This window comes from Nasonia vitripennis, chromosome 4 (genome assembly GCF_009193385.2).
Source record: "Nasonia vitripennis strain AsymCx chromosome 4, Nvit_psr_1.1, whole genome shotgun sequence".
Lineage (NCBI taxonomy): Eukaryota > Metazoa > Arthropoda > Insecta > Hymenoptera > Pteromalidae > Nasonia > Nasonia vitripennis.
Window position 1 is genome coordinate 26,434,333 of NC_045760.1, and position 21,107 is coordinate 26,455,439.

Below are 21,107 nucleotides of genomic sequence, written 5' to 3' on the forward strand. Positions count from 1 at the left end.
TGAGGTTATGATGTTTAGTTTCAGAGATATGAATTTAAAAAAAATCACCTTTTTCATTTTATCTGCCGAACAAAGCGGTCGATCCCGAGGACCAAACGGGGAAAAGTAGTTAATTTTATTCTCTTTCAAATGCATATTAGCTGAATTGTTTGTAACGATGGGGTGATTGAAAAAAACGCAAAATAGAGTTTTTCAAAAATCAAAAATTGGCCATAAAAAAAATAGTTAGAAAAATAAAAGATAAATGTTTTTCCCGAATTCAGAATCCAAAAATATACATGCATGTCAAATTTTATTGATATTGACCGAGTAGTTCCAGAAATATTACGGTATACATACACACACACATACGGACATTTTCTAAAAACACGTGATTTGAACTTCTAACACACCAAAAAGTATTTTCTAGAAGTTTTGACGAAACTCAAAATTTTACTATTACAAAGCTTCCTCTAGGAGGAAGCAAAAGTAGCAGCGCTATAAATGTTTATAGCACTTTTTGAGTCTTCTTGAAGAAACTGCACTGATGGATTCGTTTTAACTCTTCTCTCAAACGCTGCGGAGGGCATAACTTCTAATTTGACTGGCTTCTTATTTCCTGATATTAACTTCTTCTTTCGATGCGTATTAGAGCCCATGATTCTACCATTGGCAACCAATATTCTTAGCTAATTCTGCACACAATATACAGCATTGTTATTTGACAATATAAATATTTTAGCGGATGGTTATAAATGTAAATGAATACTTTTTAAAAAGTCGGAGTGCTCCCCGACTTCACCAGAGTAGATTCATCATACGAGCATAGTTCTGACAATGTAGTTGTGTAACTGACAAATGTGCAATTATTAAAAAGCTCTTAAATTGATTTGTTGGAGCTACTTAGTTCAGTTAGCTGAACTTAGAATTCGCGAAGCAAAGTTAAGGTGCCTAAGTTGATAAGATAATCCAAAACTTAGTCTCTCTCGCTCTAACTTTGAATTTCAAACAATACAAAAGTTTTTTACTTTTGCTCAGATAGGAATTCATTAGCTTCGCATTTCTTCTTGCAGTGCCAACAACTGCAGACAAACTATGTGAAAACTTTTTGAGTTTACGATTCAGCAGGAAAATTTTAAGCGATCAGCGCTTCACTTGTACGGGTTCTAGCGTTGGTTGCTAGCCTTGGTGAAATTTCACACTTACGATATATATATATATATATATGTATATCGTAAGCGTTATCAGCTGAGCTGATGATGGCTGACACGAATGCTGTAAAAATTAAGAGAATAGTATAATTATGCAGTTGAAAGCAAACGCTCGTAATAACGTGACCCAATTATGATTCTCCATGACGTATACTCTAGCAGCTACTACGTCACCAGGAATTAGCCAAACAAGTCTCAAGCTATATTACGTTTGAAGAGCATTACGATCTCACCTAGGCTCGCGCTTCGTGTGTTAGACAAGACAAACAAAGATGGATGATCGTTACTCTTTGTTTTGTTCATCACATTCCCTTACAAAAGTTCAGTCACGCGTAATTTATCATCAGAATATTAGGTCCTTAAAGTTATAATGACACAAACCATAATGAACGAGCTGTGTGTTTAAAAATGCAAAAAAAAAATAGTTTATACAGTTGTTTCTATTGACTACACGAACGGAATTACTACGCGTGTACTAAATTTGTTAAATTCGCTGATTCATGCATGTTTACGAATGCGAATTTGCATATGTTCCACCGATCGATGCAAAAGATCTCAGCACATTTGCACATCTTTGTGAGATGCAAAACCTTGTGTTTGGAAGAGACTCATCCGTGTTGACTATGTTTGGATATCCCTACCGAAGTTCACAAGGGGACTATATAAAGCAAGAACAAATCCTTAAAATATTTATTAAGAAATGTTTACTCAACGATGTCTTACCAATTAAAGCAAGTCTCAGATTTGATCGAAGTCCACTGCATACTAGGAAGCAAACAGCGCAGATGAGAGGTAACGCTGGAGGGGCTTTCAAGTTACACTTTCCTGTAGTGTGTACATGCTACCTGGGCTCTTGGCTATATTGGGCTTCTTAATATAATAAATCAGAATTCGATGTATATAACTCCGTCTCTATGCTGGTACTTCCTTGCCTCCATTGCGCCCCGGACAACACCTGGCTATTTGCTTAGCACATTACGAGCAAGGGGCTTAGGCCATCCTCCATAGTCTAATGGATTGCTTTGAACAATCAAGCTTCAGGATCCACTGACAGAAATGAGACACAGGGCTTGCATAGGACTGCTATATACGGTCATCCTCTCTACATGTGTGTCCATTGCTCTAGTAGACCTTGCTTTGTCTGCAAGGATAGCACGTGTGCAGCCTACGCGTTCCTGATACAGTTATAGCTTTATAATTGCAGCTTTTAAACAAAGAATATTTTCACTAATCACTTTATCCCCCCTACCCTCTTTCCCCCTATAAATCTGAAAGTTAGTTGCTACTGTGCTTGCGAGAAAGCGAAACCTCGCCATATATATATATTTATAGGAAGCATCAGAAGGAAATTGCTTTGACGAAATTGCCTGATTGTTTGCCTCCGACTACTTTCTTTTTTATGAAGATTCGCGGAGACGAGACGAAGTTCGGGGGGAAGTCGCATCAGTAGACGAAGTCGGGCATTGTTAGACATTCAAAATATAAATTAGCGTATTGTTGAAAGAGAGAAGAGAAGCGAAGTCTGCGCAAATTCGTACGTACCTGCTGTAGCTTACTTCATCAAGTGCGATGCGTTTGATAAGGTGACGAAAATAGCTGCGCGTGTTTCGAATCTTATCACGCACGAGTTCTTTTCTATTTTCATATTTTTAATGACGTACGCGCCTTGTGTGGTCGGGAGTAATTATAATTTGTGCGTCAGTAATCTCAAGATTAAATCAAGAAAACGCAGGTATAATAACGGGGCGTATTTCACGCTTATCGGAGAGTTTGGACAGCGATAGAAAAATTTCCGCTGACTTTCTTTATTGCAGCGTGCGAATTTATTGCTTGACTATGTATATTTTTGCATCCTCCTAGAGGGAGCTTTGTAATAGTAAAATTTTCAGTTTCGCTAAAACTTCGTAGAAACGCATTTGGAGGTGTTTGAATCATGTGTTTTTTAGAAAATATCAGTGCGGGTGGCTGTGTGTGTGTATGTACTTATACCGTTATGATTTTATGGAACCACGTAACTGATCGTAATAAAATTTGACATTCATATACGTTATGTAATTTTGAATTCAAGAAATTTTTTTTATGAGTGTGACCATTTTATGGTCATATTATAGTGATTTTTCGATATTTACAAAAATATATTTTTTTTTTTTTATAATATGATTTATACAATATATTCAACAATAGTGTATTTAAAAAAGCATAACCGTTTTGAAAAAATTCATGATAATAAAAAAATGGTAACATCTATTTACTGCAAACATTTCAAACCAATTTGGCGACTAGTTTTTGAGCTAAAAATCGAAAACCAAAAAAAATGGGTTTTCGATGTCGTACGATTACAGGAGTAAAAAGACTTTAATTAAGATGAAATTTTGAGAAAAGATATTTTGCTAACCTCGCCTAAGTTCTTTTTACAGCTTATCAAACCAATTAGTTTGAAAGGTATTAAGATTCAAATTCTTTGTCCTCTACACCCTGTATAACTGAAAGTTACTATTTTTGTAAAACCTTATAACTCGCTAACTAAAGTTCAGAGTGTTTTGAGAAAATTATATGATTTGATATGGTGACAGGTGCTCTTGCAGTAAAATAATTGAGATTGAAAGTATTTTAAAAATCATTAATATACGTCTGTATATTATATATTTGTACAATATTTCATCTATTGGAACTATAAATTTTGTTGGAGAAAGCTACGTGCCAAAGAATTGGCAACTGTTTTTATTTTCGTTTCAAGTGGTCAGCGCTTTTTTATACGTAAGTTATATCTATTGCTACTGTATCCTTCAGATGTAATTGTCTAAGAGACTGAAAAATTAATGGACTCGATCGATGAGAAAAATTTCCGCTGTACACTGATATGAAAGCTCTACATTGTATTTCCTTAATCGATACCCACTACATATAGATATGCTTATCCATGCGACTCGTTGCACTGAGAAACATTGCATTAAAAAAAATTTCATTCAGAATTCCTTCTCGAACTTGTTACACTTACACCGGCAACGGTATAAATACATGAAGTCTCCACCTTTCACGCGGATGGTCAATTGTTTTTCTTGGCCGGCCGTAACTCTCTCAGGTTATCACAGCCGAGCGTATCGACCTAAATTTTTCGCGCGGCTGTTTTCTTTTTCTTGGCGCGAGCGAGCACTAGCCATCGTATATATTCTCTTTCTCTCTCGACCAAGTGTGGGCGGTAGGTATACATCTATAGGCTTTCTTTGGATAAGCATAAACACTCTATGGTAATTAGCGTTAAAAGTTGCTGCTATAGCGGACTATAGCCTTACAACGAAGCTTATCCATTGATCCGTGTATTCACCTGCGCATCGATTGCCATGTGTCTAGAGTTGTTGTACTTACATTTACTCGGGCTGAGAAGTATCGTACTTAGAAAATATTTTTCAGATTTGCAAACAACTTGTTCTTTTGTTACATCTTCAGAAATGCGCGCTCGCGCGCAACTAATTGGAATTCCGCAGCGAGCGACTCATTTGGATTTCAAATTGCGGTCGCTCGTGCAACTCCTCGTCGCACTTGAAACACGTTTGCCGCTTGTGCTTTTTCAGCTTTAAAAACTAGTCGAGATCTTCCAATTATTGCGCGGCGGAACTGAGAAAATCTTGCGCGTCTCCTATTTGCTTTTTCGCGCGAATTTTCCCGAATGCGCTCTTTCTCGCAAGCCGCCGTTGCATTTTTCATAGCCCGAATTCATTATTCCAGGCACACACACAGTACGCAAAGCAACGAGAAAAATTTAATTCGGCGAATGGAATATTTCAAATTAAAAAACTGAATTCACGCGTGTAATCTGAAAATTATTCACTCGGCTGTGTACGAAGAAAGAATCTGCAACTGCAGCGCGAAAAAGGGATTTTCTTCTTTGGCTGCAAACAGCAAAGCCTTTATTTATACATCTGCGGAATGAACAGAAATCAAAGGGCGCATGTACTAAAATAAATACCGACTTCCTGTTCGCAAGCGCGCGAATTTCAGTCACAGCCCGCGGCTGCAATATTTATCACCTTTGAGTGCGGTCGAGCGCGAGAGCCGAAGCCGTAAAATAGAATCTCTCCAATTGAATTCTCCGCACCGAAGAGCGTCTCAACCGAGACAGACCATAGAGAGACGGGGAAAAAAGTACGACGCCTACTCCTCGACTTTTAGAACTTCCCGTGTGACGTCCCGTGAAAGCACACAGACGGGTCTCTGGCGTATCGATCTCGCACACACACGAGTCTCATTTTTTTGTACCAAACGCGGCAGGACCGATAAAAAAGCGCGAAAAAAGCTGGAGGGAGCTTTTGTTTTTCAGCGTCGCGCGCGCCAGTGATTTTACTGTCCTCTTTAGCCTGGAACTTTTCTGCTTATCTCGTGGAAAATTGAGGAAGAGCGAGAGGGAAACGTAGGAAAGGCCACAGGTCGCGTCGCGCGCACTAGCAGTTTATTCGAACGTTCGACTGAAATAAAAGAGTCTCGAGCTGATTGCTCCATTATTCCGTCGAGACTCATGTGTGCATCAAACCTAGCTGGCTGTGGCGTGCAGACTCTGAAGGATCGAAGAATTGGCTATTCTTCTTTATATCGGCTGTTTCAGCCCTTTATTTTCGTCAGATTTTGCAATGACGATGTATTTTTTTAAGTCAAGATGTGTTCACTGAATTATAGTCGTTAAATGTTCGAATTGATAATTCAGACACTAATAATTGATGAACTCTAATATCTAATTATTCATCGCAGTCTGTCGTATCGCGTTCCTAATTTCATCGAGCATCCATATAGAATTTGGCATTAAAATTTGCGCAGAAATTTAAAAACATAAATAAAAGCAATAAATATCCAGCTTTAATTCTCTGTTTCAACTTTCTGCACTTTCTCTCTCACTCTCGGCTCGTGTCGTCCGCCGAATTAATTAGCTGACTGCGGAGCGACGTCGTCCAGGCTTTTCCACGCACTAATGGCGCTAATGACACGAGAGGGCGTCCACGGGAGGACATGGTATCTTGTTTATGGCGTAGAAAGAGCCCCATGCTGGGTACATTTAAGGGGACAAGAATCCATTAGCTTTTAGCCATGCTATAGGACTCGACTCCGTAATCCTGTCGGATGCCTAATTTTCCGATGTGTATATCCTCCGTACTACTATACCTTCAATGACAATTTTCACTCGCTCCAGTACTACTCTATACCGCATCGACGAGAGCGAAGGTACGGATGTCTTTCTCTACATAGACGCGTATTTTTACGAGTCACCCTCGACGACGACGTCGACTACTACTACACCTGTGTCGCACTTTGCATTAGGTGATTGCCGGTGAGCGCGTGGGTATAAACAAGCTGGAATTGAGCGAGCTCTGCGTGTGGGCGTCTGGGTGTTATTCTGCGATCGCTCTCTGGAGTATTTTTGTAATGAGAGCATGTTTGCCGAGGGAGATATGGTACGGAATGAGTCGGGCGATCGAATGATCAACTTCGGCACGGCCTGGATTAAAAATAAAGAACAATCTAATATCGATCCTCTAATGCGGGAATCTATCCGAGCGAAGGAATACATACGCTTGGCGCTTTACTATGGCCGGAGACAAATACACGTTCCACTGTGAGTTACATTTATTATCGCATGATCCTCCTTTACGATTCAAGCGTCTATATGTATATATCGTCCACCACGGAATACGAGATCGAGGGCAGCACCTTTACGCCGTTTCCAAATCGCTCTTCGGGATATCACACAGGGAACGTGATGGTTTTCGACTCGGATCATTTACGCTTCGGTAACACGCGCCGGACGAACCCGTCCGCAGGGAATATGACCGGATGGGACGCGGCAGAATTTGTTTTGATAGGTATAATGCGCGGGAGACGAGTTCGCTTCAAAACTTCTATGTATATGGAAGGAAATCATAATCTGGAAAAAGTTCCACACGTCTCGCTGAATATTATACGCTAATGTGTTTTTTTTTTCATGGTCTGCGGGAATGTGAAAATTCTGTACACAGAAATTGGCATAATTGTTACTGTCAGTCCTTTTAAATTATCGTCAAGCTGATCTAGCGTGACATTCGTCGAGAACCAAATTAACTGGCTTATGCACACTGTGGGCATGAAGTGTTATGTTGTTTTCCTGCGCACGTTATCAATTTTTATTCAGCTTTAGCAGGTAACAGTAGACTTAAGAGAAGATTTAGAAAGGCCGAAGGAGCTTAAAACCAAGTTAACTTTTCACTTACAGATGTCTCCGGAGGTGTATACCTGTATAAGTTCGGATGAGTTCAAGCGCGCGAGTTTGTCGCTATACGCCATCAGATAGAAACATCGAGATGAGAGTAGCGCCGACGTAAGAGAAAGTGAGATAGAAAAAGACTTATAAATAGCGGAGGAGCGCAAAGATAAGGGAAAGAACTAAGGCGTATATTTTCGATTTCGCCCGGGATCAAGCTGTCCCTCGTCGGGGCTTTGAGACCGGTGCCTTGGCGCTTCGATTATAGGTGAAAAATTTCTCTCTTCCGCGATCTTCCTATTTTCTTTTCATCCCTGTTTTCCACTTTCATTTCCTTATGTAGGCGATATGTTATAGCTAGGCGTGAAGTCAGCTTCGAGCAGGTCGACATCGATTATTGGGGAAATTCAATTCCGGTAATGGAGGATTTTTCATTCATGAAGCTCGATTTATGCGAGCCGACCCAACAGGACTCGATTATTCAACGCAAATCCGCTATTTGCAAATTGATAAGTCGGTCGCGACCGCGAGGGCTGATCAAGTGAATTTGTAGTCGACTATACTTGTTTCTGTGCACAGTAATTAGAAATGATTTTACAAAGTTTGCCCTAGTACGTGTTTATTTATTTTGAAAATTAAAATTGAAGAAAGAAAAACAAAGCAATGAGGCTCTCGTCACACTGTAAATAAAGTGACGAGTAGGGATCACAGGGCCGGAAACAAACAGAGACAAAGTTCGCGCGAAACTCTCTGGATTTCCACTCAGCCGACAAAGCCAGTTGAGATTAATATCAGCCGAGGCCTTTTTCGATTTTTTTTTCATCCCTCGTAACGTGGCGGAGTGAAAAACGATGCTGTTTTTGTTTATCTAGAAGCTTTTCCGAACCAAAATATCAGCCGTTGACGAGCTATTTGCATCGATGCATTAAAAGCTATACAGACCGTGTCTGTTTTTATTACTTCCCCTTCTTCGCCTTTTTACAGGTGATCCCTGGGGTTTTTTCCGCCACTATTATTTCCCCTTTTGTGAGTCGCATGCATATTTTCTATTCTGTCGTTCTGAGCTGCACCGGCGATATTTTTGTATTATTTATGGCTAAATCTAAATAAAGCTATAGCTAAACAATTATCCCCCGCGAAATTCATCTCGCGACCTTCTCTCTCTTATTATAATTAACTTAGTCATGTTTCGGTTTTCTTCTTGCTCAACCGATGAAACTTCTGTTTAATTTGACGGAGATTTGCAGTGTACGTTTGTGAGAGTTAAATTTTATCACCATAAGCATATCAATCAACTGTTACAATGCCGCTACCCTAAGCGGGTCTTGGGCGTTGTCGTCCAGATCGGACGGGTGGGTGCCTATCATCACTACACAGCGCGTCCTTAGGTTGCGGATAGAGGAACAACCCCTGAGAAAGAGGTTAGCTGCGAATAAATTGAATAAGCAGCCGCGGACAGCCGATAGGAACAGGCGTGGGTGTGATGAGCCCACACTGTCGAACGCATTTATCTAGAAACACTACGCAAGCACCACAACAACAAAAACACTTCACATTATCTCTTATCTCTCAATCTATCTCTTTCATCACACATTACAAAAATGGGCAAAAATCCTGCTGCCGAGGAGGATGCGGGAGCGATGACAACTGCCCCGAAAGGGGATGTGTAGAATGATTCGTCACCTGGTCTTACGCGGTAACGATGCCAGCGAAGGCGCGCTGCCTTGCAGGGGGGCGTTAGGATACGAGAATGAAACCGTAGTGTGTCTGACGACGAGTTGACACTCGTCAAAGTCGGAAAGCTCTCATACTGAGTTCTAGAGAGGTATGGGGGTTATCACCTCTAGAACGGTGGACTCACCTGCGATCGGAACAGGATCCGAAGCGCGCGGGTTTAACATAACATCATGGCTCAACAAAATCAAATCCGAACAAAAAGGGACTTAAGGGTCGGAACTTGGAATGTTCGCAGTCTATACAGAGCAGGTGCGTTTAAAGAACTCGTAAAGGAAGCTGATAGGTACAATCTAGATTTGGTAGCAATACAGGAATCGCGGTGGCCAGATGGCGGAGTACTAGCATCGGGTAACTTCACGTACCTGTATGGGGCCGGGAGTGGGGGATCTCTAGGCACCGGATTTCTCGTAAGCAAAAGCATCATACATTCGGTTAAAAGTTTCAAATCCGTCAATGATAGGCTCTCGTACATCATTATCGAAGGGGAATGGTATAGATATGTATTTATTAATGTACACTGTCCTACGGAGGACAAAGAAGAAGAAGCTAAGGATCTCTATTACGAAACTTTAGAGCAGGTAATCGACCAGTTCGCGTCTTACGACACAAGAATAGTATTAGGCGATTTCAATGCTAAAATAGGTAGGGAGGAAATGTTTAGGCCTACTATAGGGAAGGAAAGCCTGCACGAAGCCAGCAATGATAACGGTATTAGGGTCATAAATTTCGCGGCGGCAAAAGATCTTATAATCAAAACTACGTGTTTTAAGCACAAGAACATACACAAGGCAACGTGGACATCGCCGGACGGGGCCACACAGAACCAAATTGATCATTTCCTCATTGAAAAAAGACGTCATACTAATGTTCTTGACGTAAGGGCTTACAGAGGGGCAGATAGCGACTCGGACCACTTCCTAGTAGTAGCCAAATTAAGAGCTAGACTAGTAGCGAATCAAAATAGTAAGCGAGCAAACAAGGTAGAAAGCTTCGATATTGAGAAACTACGAGATAGAACAGAGCGAATTAGGTACCAGATAGAAATTAATAACAGGTTTCAGGCACTTGAAGAAGCAAACACATCGCCGGAGGGGAATGACGAACCGAATAGCTTATGGGGGGACATCGAAAAAACGGTAAAAGAGGCCGCGAACAAAGTACTGGGTAAAAAGAAAAAGCCAAAGAGCAAACCATAGTTTGACGAAGAGTGCGAACTCTGGTTTGAAAGGCGCAAAAAGGCTAAATTAGATAGCTTACAAAATAGAAGCGATAGGACTGTAGAAGAGTATTCTAACGTAAGGAAACAGACGAGCGCGATCTACAGAAATAAGAAGCGGGAGTATCAAAAGAATCTTATTAGGAGAATACAAACTAACAGTAAGGAAAATAACCCCCGCGAAATGTACAGAGGGATTAACGCCATCAGAAAGGGTTTTAGGAGTAGAGCGCAATTGATGAAGGACGAAAACGGGGACCTCGTAACAAATGACAACGAATTACTGTCGCTGTGGAAAAATTATTTCGATAAATTATTAAACGTGCACGAAAATAGCGAAGAATTAGGGGACGAAATTCACACTGCTGAACCCCACGTGGAGGAACCGAGCTGCCAAGAAGTAAAGGCCGCGATTAAAAAACTAAAAAACAACAAAGCCGCAGGAAATGTCTCTATACCAGCTGAGTTACTCAAATATGGGGGCGTCGAGCTCACTTTCAAAATCTATAAACTAGTATGTGCCATCTGGAAAAATGAAACAATATCCGAAAATTGGAAGGAATCTATCATTATACCGATTTTTAAAAAGGGGGATAAGACAGACTGCAATAACTATAGGGGTATCTCACTTTTAGCAACGTGCTATAAAGTTCTGTCAAACGTAATACAAGCTAGACTCACTCCATTCGCGGAAGATATAGTAGGAGATTATCAGTGCGGATTTCGGCGCAACAGATCGACGAGCGATCAAATTTACCATAAGACAGTTGTTAGAGAGAAAGTGGGAATTTTGCGAAACCATACACCAACTATTTATAGATTTTAAAAAAGCGTATGACTCTATTAAGCGAAGCAAAATGTATCAAATTCTAGTACTTCTCGGTGTACCGAAAAAACTCGTGAGATTAATTCAAATATGTCTGAACGGAAGCACGGGAAAGGTCCGAGTAGGCGGTAATGTATCAGAACCCTTCATGATACGCGATGGTTTAAAACAAGGGGATGGACTCTCTACGGTGCTGTTAAACTTAACGTTAGAGTATGCCGTTAGAAAAATGCATGTTAGCCAGATGGGCGCAACGCTTAATGAAACAACGCAGATACTAGGCTACGCAGATGATTTGGATATACTGGGGGATTGTAGGGAAACGGTAGCAAGAAACGCGGAAATCCTCATAAAAGCGGTGGAGTATACAGGGTTAGAAGTGAGTGAATCAAAAACAAAGTACATGAGTGTGAATAAACTAGGCATCTGCAGAGGGGAGGAAGATAAGAGACTCCATTCGGGTAATGCTTGCTTCTACGCCGTGAGCAATTTACTTAAGTCGAGGCTGTTGTCTAAAAACGTTAAAATAAGAATATACAGGACAATAATACTGCCGGTGGTTCTGTACGGGTGCGAAACGTGGGCTCTCACTAAGCAGGCGGACAACCGTTTTAGGGTATTTGAAAATAAAGTCTTGCGAAAAATATACGGGCCGAAGAAAGATGAGGAAACCGGGGAATGGAGGAGACTACACAATGATGATTTACACAATCTGTACGCGTCACCAAATATTAACAGAATAATAAAATCGCGCAGATTGGGATGGGTAGGACACGTAGCAAGAATGGGAGACGACCGTACGGCAGCCTGTGTCATGAAGGGCAGGCCGATGGTAACGCGACCTCTAGGTAGACCTAGACGTAGATGGGAGGACAACGTAAAAGCGGATCTAGTAGAAATAGGACGGGTGGGTGTCGATCGGAGAGGTGCATCTTAGGTGGGGTTGACACAAGATAGGGCAGCGTGGAAGGCTTGCGTAGATGAAGCGATGAACTTTCGAGTTCCAAATGCCACGTAAAAAAAAAGCATATCAATCAAAGTTGAGAGCTAAAAACATCGTTAAAAGCTCTTTCATAGGCGGATTCTTTTTTTTAGACTTATTGTAATATTTCATTATCATGCAGTTTCACTAGACGATTTTCTTGGCTCAGTCTGCTTCTATCCGCTTTAAAATTCGATTCTCCATTTAACCTTTGCCGGCAACCTATCCCTCTTCCCGTTTATTTATAAATGCATCCGCGCTGGTCAGCTAAGCACGTTATACCAGCCTTTTCCTCCTTCACGAGAGTGCGATTCGAGAAAGAAAAGTAGAAGCTGAAGAGGAAGAGAGAAAGAGTGAGAGGAGCTTTCCCTTTCTCCGATTGCTCGAATGTTTTGCTCTTTGTCTTGCTCCTTTTCCTTTCCTTCAATTTTGCGGTGTCCTCTACTTTTCATCCCTTTCTTCGTTCCCTTGAAATCTTTATCTTCTTGTTAGACCGCTTTTTATCCTTACTATGCGCAGTTCGCTTTTTCTTTGTTTTACATGGCTTATGATGCAATTGCATCAAGGTAAGCATTTCTAACAAGCTTGATTGCTCGAGATTCCAAAATATAATAATTTAAAAATATGTAAGTATAAATGAAGACAGTAATGAAATTAGCTTTGGATTCTGGCTCTGAAATAGAGCTCTCTTGCGCCTTTTGACAAGAGATGATAAATCGAGAGAAATATCTCATTTACTTCGGTCGACTCTTAAATTGAGTTGTACTACTGAAATTCCAATAGAAATCAATTTATATCTATTCTCGGTTACAAATCAATACCAAAAAGATTGATTCTCGCTTCAATAATAATCCAGTCGTAGACCTATCAGGTTTCAGAATATCGAGTGATGACTGGCGCAGATTATTTATACATTTCGAGTCTTCTTCCTCGAAGGGATGTTGAAGCCACGCTGATTAGTTGAAATGTTCATCGATTTGATTTTCGATGACTCGAATTATTGGCAATTGAACGATATTGCCACGATCCTGGAGGATAAATTCGTCTCCACTGCTTCCGAAATTCGCCACATTATGGAAATTAACACAGAGTTTTGTGCGCTGCAGTATCGTTCAGTTGCCAATATTCATAGCAAATAATGAGAACTACGGCACACGGTGAGGTCACAATCGGCGGAAAAGAGTAACATTTAACCAGTATAGATCGAACGAAAATAGAAAGAAAAATAAGAGTAGAGATTAATAAAAAAGCTCTAAATCGTAAATTATAACAAGACAACAAAGGCTCCACAGCCACGGCAGCCGATAAGTTGCGAGTGCGCTGCCGCAATATAAGCTCGAATTGCTTTGTGGCGGAGAAATGATCGTGTCGGCCATTCTCCTAAGAACGCCGAGGGATTACTGTTATTGGGCGCTGCTGAAGCTTCGTGCGTCTCATTTTTATCCGGTAACTTGAGGCGATTTTTCATTTTTCCCGCTAAGGCCGTGCGGCGATTATTTTTTACCCTTCAAAAGTTAACCGTCCAGATGGATCGTTGTAATTGACGAAACCATCGAAAAGTAGCATCGAGCTGAGTTATTTTCTCGGCTTACCTTCTTCCGAGTAGGTATATATCTCGGGCTTGCCTCTTCTTCCTGGCGCGAAATCGAGAATCGCGAGCAGCGTTGAGGCGATAAATCAGGACGACCGAGGCAGTCTCTCATGTAAATAGACTCCTAGCCTGCAGTCCTCGGACAAAAAGATCGCGGCTGGGAATATCTTTCTCTCCCTCTCGTCCTCGAGAATTATTTCGCTTCTTCGCGCGCGATTCTCGCTCTATTTAACTCGGGCTTTTATAAAGCTACTCCTACTCTTCCGCTCTTTTGAGCTCCGTGCGATGCCTTTTCGCGTATAATCTCTTCTTATAATTAAAAATTAACCTCGAGCTTTTCTCGTGCTTTTTTATGAACGATAATATCGCCTCTGCACAAGCTAAGGAATTCAATTCTGAAAAGTTGTTTTTAGCAAAATTACATGATTACTTCCCTCTTTCACGGTGAGGCGATTATTTTAATTAAAAATACAATTTTAATTATTTTCGATATTCTGGTAGAGAGATAGGCATCGAGGTAGAAGATGCAACGGTATATAACTTTACGTAAAAATTTTAACAAAATTTTAATCTCAAAAGGCAGTAATGAGCGCTTGCCTGATGTCAAAATGTAACAGCGTAATTCAAGAGAGCTTCATCAGAAATTCATGGCGCGGAGACGGAAAAGAGCAAGCCAACGCCGATGTAGTCTTGTGTGCGTGTGTGTTATACCTCGAGTCCCGACAAATGTTTACGTGAATGACGACGATACATAAGCCCAGCGGCGGCATCTTGTATGCTTTTTCTGTAAAATCGATAGTTAACCCAGTTGCGCTTGCGGCGGTTGTTGCTTAAAGAAAGCTGCCGTCTGCGATAAAATTAGCTCTTTCTCTTATGGAAAGCCGTCGTCGGTGTAAGACGACGATAAAGACCTTATCAGAGAAAAGATTATAATATTAATACACTATTCAGAGAACAAATTCGATTGACACCGAAATACCTGTCTCCTTTAAGACAATGTACTCCTAATTAGCATCGTAAAACGTCGGCTTTCCGCAACGAGTTAAAGTTCATAAAATTTTATGAACGTCAGTTGTCTGAGCTTATTTTCTCCGCCGCCACGTCTATACTTAAAGTTTCCCAGTAAAGACGCAAAGTCGCCACCATCGACCTCGTACACAATACGATATTACTGCTTACGAACATGTAGCTAACAAAACATTAAGATGCATGGTTTTATGATAAATGTGAGAAAACAAAAGTAGAAGCAACGTACCGGGAATACAGCAGCAGCAGTATTGATTTTTCGGGGCGAAAAATAAGCGAAATTTCAACGCAGCCGTAATTCAGACAAGTGGAATTGATTAAACGTTTAAAGCGGCTTTGTAAACTGTGATGTTGCAGAGGCAGTAGACCACAAGCGCAGTTTCGCAAATCTACGACTGTCTGCTACACGCGACTCTCAAGCACTAAACAAACCTCGTAACCTTAAACGCGCTTGACTCGCGATTACTCTGTTAATTTACAATTACGTGCGTACTACTCTTTCCTTCTATATACCAGCGAAAACCATAAAAGAGAGTTTACAGCGAAGGTAAAGGAAGCTTTTTCTATTCTCTTCCAGAGGACGCTTTGTAATGATTCATTTTGGAGTGCTTGTGAAAACGTGTTAGAAATAGGCGTGTTATGAGGCATTTCACTTTTTTATCAAAAGCAATATTCGCTTCGTGGAACGTGTATAACGTGTGTATTTATACATCCGAAAATCGACGCGAACTTGATTAGAGCCAATAGCTTCAACGTGTTCGCAATGCGTAATTTTGAATATTCATTTCGATATTACTATATAATATGCAAATACAATTGTCGTTTATGCACATTATGATCATAATAGAAGCAGAGTTTAAACGCAAGGAAGCTTCAAATAGCGCAGTTGTCTAGACGCGAGGCAGAAAAACGCTTTATTTACGTCAGCTTTCTTAATGAACAGCTTTTAATTTATTAAGCGATCCTCGCCTCTACCATATTCACGGCACTTTGGATTACTCATAAAGTTCGCCTTAGCCGCGAAATTTCCAACATATTTCCAACATACTTCTCCCTCACCGTCGTTGTCGTCGTCTCGCATCGACAACGCTCAAAGTCTGTGAATTCTGCCTTCCATTAACCTCGGAATTTACCCGCGGGAGAGACAAGCCTCGGCACTTTCTTGAAGTTCCTCAAAATCGAGAGTCGCAAAAAGTCGCGCACTTTAACCACTTTCCCCGTGAACGATTCACCCCCGCAGATTTATGCGATAAAAATTAACGCAACTGATTTGTTATTATAATTATTTTTCAACTTGAACAATGACCAAGTACGTTCTCTCAACGATAAAAATACTGCGACTCTCGCAGGAGTAGCTGGAAACGCGGATACTCTAGCTCAAGGAAATACAATTTCTAAAACTTTCCTCCGGTTATTAATTAGCCCTGCAAACGATGTGTGCGCCGTGGAGTTTATTTTAGTATATCACAAAAGTCAAATATAAAGCGCCATAGATTGCATGAAATGAAACTTACGTTTATTCACAGCCGACGCGTTTGGAATACCAAACATCAAAACCATTTGTATAAAAACGTTTCTGTTTATATAACTTAATATACCCACGGTTTGATTGAATTCGATAGTGCGCTCGTCGTGTGCAAACAATATACGCCAATGGAAACGATTTTTAACGAAACGTTGTAGGAGACATCTTGACGCGCGAGAACCATTTATCGCATATGCACAAGCGCATTTAAGTTTTGGTAGTGTATGAAGTAAAGTATATGTAAACGTGTGAATATAATAACCATTTTAAATCATTGATTTGGATTGAAATGATATTAATCATAATGTAAGTAGATACTTTACGCTATATCGAATATATCTAGCGATCGAAATGCGAAACGAAAATCCATTATCTCGATGCTTGCTGTAGAGTCGAGTATTGGCGGCACTTCTATCTGTATCAAATTACCCATGATATGCTCGGTAATCTACACCACTGGAGGGTCTGTGGAGTGTTCTATTTAAACATAAAATTGATCTTTGCAGCCTGTTAATCGTGTACGATAGATATGGATAACAAATACATCGAAATGGACCCTCGAAATTCGCAAAGTAATCTGAAGAAGAAACAGTAGCTTGACTCAAATAATAAATTTACTGTAAATTATATTTTGCGATGTATCGAAATGTTAAATTAAATTTCCTTTTCTCTATAATTCAAAACGGTTTATCTTCGATAAATATGCTGAATCGATAGAACAGAGAATTAGCAGACCCTGAACAAATTTAATTAAACTCGCATCGGAGATACTTCCTGTCGCAGATATTTAGCTGGAATTTCAATTAGAAATTAGTGCAACGATAAAGAGCTGATTTCGTATCCTCCTGATCAAAATCAATTTAAGTATGCCATAGTATAAGCAATTATCTCTCGTGAATCGAGTGGCATTTAGCCATCAAGCAAATGCCAGCAGCGACATAACCCCGGATCTGCTCATGACTGGTACATCATCAATCACTTTCGATATATCAATCACAATCATTCTTCTTTCAGAGCGACGCGAGCATAACATCCTCGCTATTTTCTCCATCTCACCGCCATAAATTTCAATCCGGCGACATTACTCCTCCTCTCTGATATATATACGCTGCAGCAGCGCGTATTTTTTATTTTATCCTCCTTTTTCCCGCAACGGTCGTTACTCCTTGCCTGTATAGCTATACATCTCGCGCCTTAACGCATAAACGCCGCTATCACGAGCACTGGCAGCGAAGGGGTTGCTGGGCCAATCTCTCGTGCAGCCGTGCGGGAACGCAATGCTTCTATAGAGGACCTGAAGTAGCAGCACAGCAGCGGCAACTAGGAATTCGCGAGGCGTGCGATGTACTGTAGCAGGAGGTTCCTCGTACGCCCATATGCTTACGCATCCCTTTGCCGCGATAGCAACGCGTAAACACTATTTTCTGTGCATGTGCTTCAATATGTATATGCATGACGAGGACCGGTTGGGATACTTGCGAGGCTGCATGTGTGCATAATCGGGTAGACGATTGAAGGTACCGAGTTTATAGTTTCTTCTAGATTTAGCGTTTGATGATTAATCTGATGATTAACTGATCTTATTTGTGTAGACGGATGATAAAAAAATTTAGTAATAAAAGCGCTCGGTTACTTAAGCCTTCGGCACCCTTGGCTTTGACTCGTGCTTAGCACATCACCCTCGCTAGAAGTAGCTTTACTACTTTTTGTGGAATTTGAATAGATTTCGTGAAAACACCGTATTTTTCGGCCCTGTAATAGTGATATAGTCTTTAATGTTTGTTCCCAAGTTTTTGGTCGCCATAACGGCATATTTTTCATGGATTTCCTCATATAGCACCACATTTGAGCACTTGTTAGTTGGGGAGAGTGCACGTGTGCGCACGAGAGAGGCGGGTTAAATTGCATTAGGCTGTCACTTCATAATCTCGGCTAAATGCGCTGAATGGGAGACTCGGCTGAGCTTTGGAGAGCCTCCCCTCCAACTAAACGGCTCTGCAAACACGCATCCGCTTAATTTCTTTCCCTCTCTCTTTCGTCGTCACCCACAGCCTCAACATTTTGTTTCTGCTAACTCTAATGCCGTTTCGAGAAACTCTCATTACTTTAAACCTATATGAAGTCTTGATCATTGTTCGACAGAGCGCGGACGTCGGGGAGATCCATTGCATGCTTTTAACGAAGTTTTAATCTTTGGATGATACATTTAATTATTTAAAATGTTAAGGTAATTGCTTGGGCTTCAAGTATAGCACGTTTCTTATTCTCTTTAATTAAATCCTTTCCTCGTCGGAGTTTATTTAAAACAAATTTTCACTCTAGCTGGTTTACCTATATCCTTCGTAATAATATTAATTATACGAAAAATGCAGCATCGCCGGTAAATTAAATCAGACAGTAAAACTGGATCCGCAAACTCTCTCGGTGGAGACGATTTTCCTCTCCAGGAGATAAAAAAAGAGGATAGCGAGGAAGAAAGTTTATACCCACAGAGGAGTGCGATGTCTCCCGCAGAATGAAAAATATCGCATCAGCTGCGCGAGTAAAACTACACGCAAACATCCACGAATACAAGTCAGCGTATTCGCTCTGAAAAAGTTCTTGCCCAGACGGCGCAGAATAGAGAGAGAATAACTCCTCGATGCGCGAAATTCGTCGGCGAAGTCGAGAGTTTCAAAACTACATGCCTGTCAGCACACATACCGTATACGAAAGTGTTGGAAGATCGCGCAGGTACATAAAAGTACTGAGATTTCGCGGCACATGTATGCGCACATCATCACGGCGGCATCACTCTATTCAGAGAGTATTGATCGGCCGAGAGCACAGCCCACCTGTGAAATGCGTCTGGACAAGTGGCGGCCGATTGTAGTCGGTAAATCTATCTCGCAGCCCGGTATCATCCGACGCTCCGATGCTACTGCCCTCTCCCAATCGATTTTTGCGCTCAACAGATTTATGGCCAACCAACTTTTCGGATACGCCGGTCACTTACTTTCTCTATCTCAGCGTGCAGATGCCGCGGGCGAAAAGAGTTCGCCCAAAGCAATAGTGAATATAGCTATATGGGAGCAAAGTAATTTCTCCGTGTTTTTTTCTATAAATAGCGATTGTCAATAAATAATGGGGACGATGCCACCGCGAGGGACTTTCGTATGCGATTTTATACAGTGCACCACCAGCTGAGTGTATTTATTGTTATTGTTGACATTATTCATTGCCCTTTTTTCCTTGAATTCGTAAGCCTGTATTCAGAGTCCTATACAGATACTAGAATCCGTACTAGCCATGTAATTATCGGACTCTGTACTTCGGAAATTTTCATAACAGAAAAGAGCAGCGGAACCGAGCGAATATATCAGCGTAAGTCGACTTAGGGTGATACTTCCGCGATTCCATTTTCCTGAAGTCAAAGTTACAAACGTGAATTGCACAAGTTTTGATTCAATCAGATGGCTATGTACGCAGTGCCGTGGCCGTATATAACTCTCCTCTCTGTCTCTTGAGAAACTTATCGGAGAGTATTAAGTAGTTCTACGGTTATAATATACGGAATGTCCCACATATAGAATACGAAACCCTTACAAATATAAAACTCATCTATAAAAAGTCAAATTGAAATGACAGAGTGCGACTTGGCTCATGAAAATAAGCAAATGAACACAGCGTTTAAGCGAACGTGAACATTTTTCGCAGCTCCTGCATTTTCATCACGAAATGTTATGTCGTGTCAGAATTGTTGACGTAATACCTATGAAAATGCTCCTGTTTGAGAACGCCGAAACGTGACTGGCTTCTTATCAAACACAGACGATAGTATAGCTACGCGAAAAGAAAAACAAATTCGAACAAAATCCTACTGTCTTCAGTTTGAATTAATGAAACAATAAATCTCCGGCAGTGCAGTGGTTTTTCATTTTCCTTTGATTTTCTTGTTTACAGAATCGTTGGTAAAATTCCGCGCAATTTTCATGAAGTCCATATTGGAATCTCCGGCAGACATGGTTTTGGAATAACGCGTGATGTTGTATAAATAACTATGAATATTCAGATTTTCAGAACATCGCCGATATGTAACGCACAGCGATGTTTTGCAAACAAACAATTTGTACACGCTAATTAAGATTGGATAACGCGAAAACGCAACAATGCTACCAATCGGCAACCTAACCTAAAATCGCTGAATTAATCTACTCTACTCGTCACTCAACGGTTCAAAAACTTACCAATTCCGACGAGGGCGAACGATAGCAGCAAAAACACCGGCAGAGGATACCTGAGACTCCTGGCCATGTCGCGTCCTCACCACCAGTAGCTCCAGAAACACTACTCACAATTCATTGACTCGAGACGTCTCATCACACTGACCTACGCACTTGTATTTATACAATACATTGTATTATATTACTTATGTACACTTGGTGAAAAGCACGTGCAACTGGTCAAAACTCGCGCAAGCGATGTTCCCGGCGCGAATCTCAAGTTGATACTGTTGGCCGCGTGGCACGACAGGAGCTATACTACCTCCACCACCACCAGCACTGCAACCAGTGAAAGCTATGTATATAAGTATACGCGCTGTCCCTCCAATTTCAACCCCCCTACCAAGCCAGAGAGGTTAGATTGTGTAGGTGTGCAACAACGTCGCTTTTACGCGCGCGCTGTGGTAAGGAAAGAGATCGCTGAACTTCTACTGTTTAAACGGACAGATTGTTGAAAAATGATTAATTGAATGTTGGTTCTAAAAATTGATATTTTGTTGACACGGAAATTACGTGTGTTTGAAGCGGA

General features: G+C 40.9%; 1 protein-coding gene across 1 annotated transcript in view; it reads right to left on the reverse strand.

Annotated features, from left to right (window-relative positions):
- LOC100678838 overlaps window positions 1-20,844 on the reverse strand; it is a 176,349-nt gene extending 155,505 nt beyond the window's left edge. The window contains exon 1 of the mRNA XM_016987356.3: window positions 20,543-20,844. Coding sequence (XP_016842845.1) covers window positions 20,543-20,609 — 67 coding nt within the window. The 5' untranslated portion in view covers window positions 20,610-20,844. The remainder of the gene's footprint in view (window positions 1-20,542) is intronic.
- Between the last annotated feature and the right edge of the window lie 263 nt (window positions 20,845-21,107).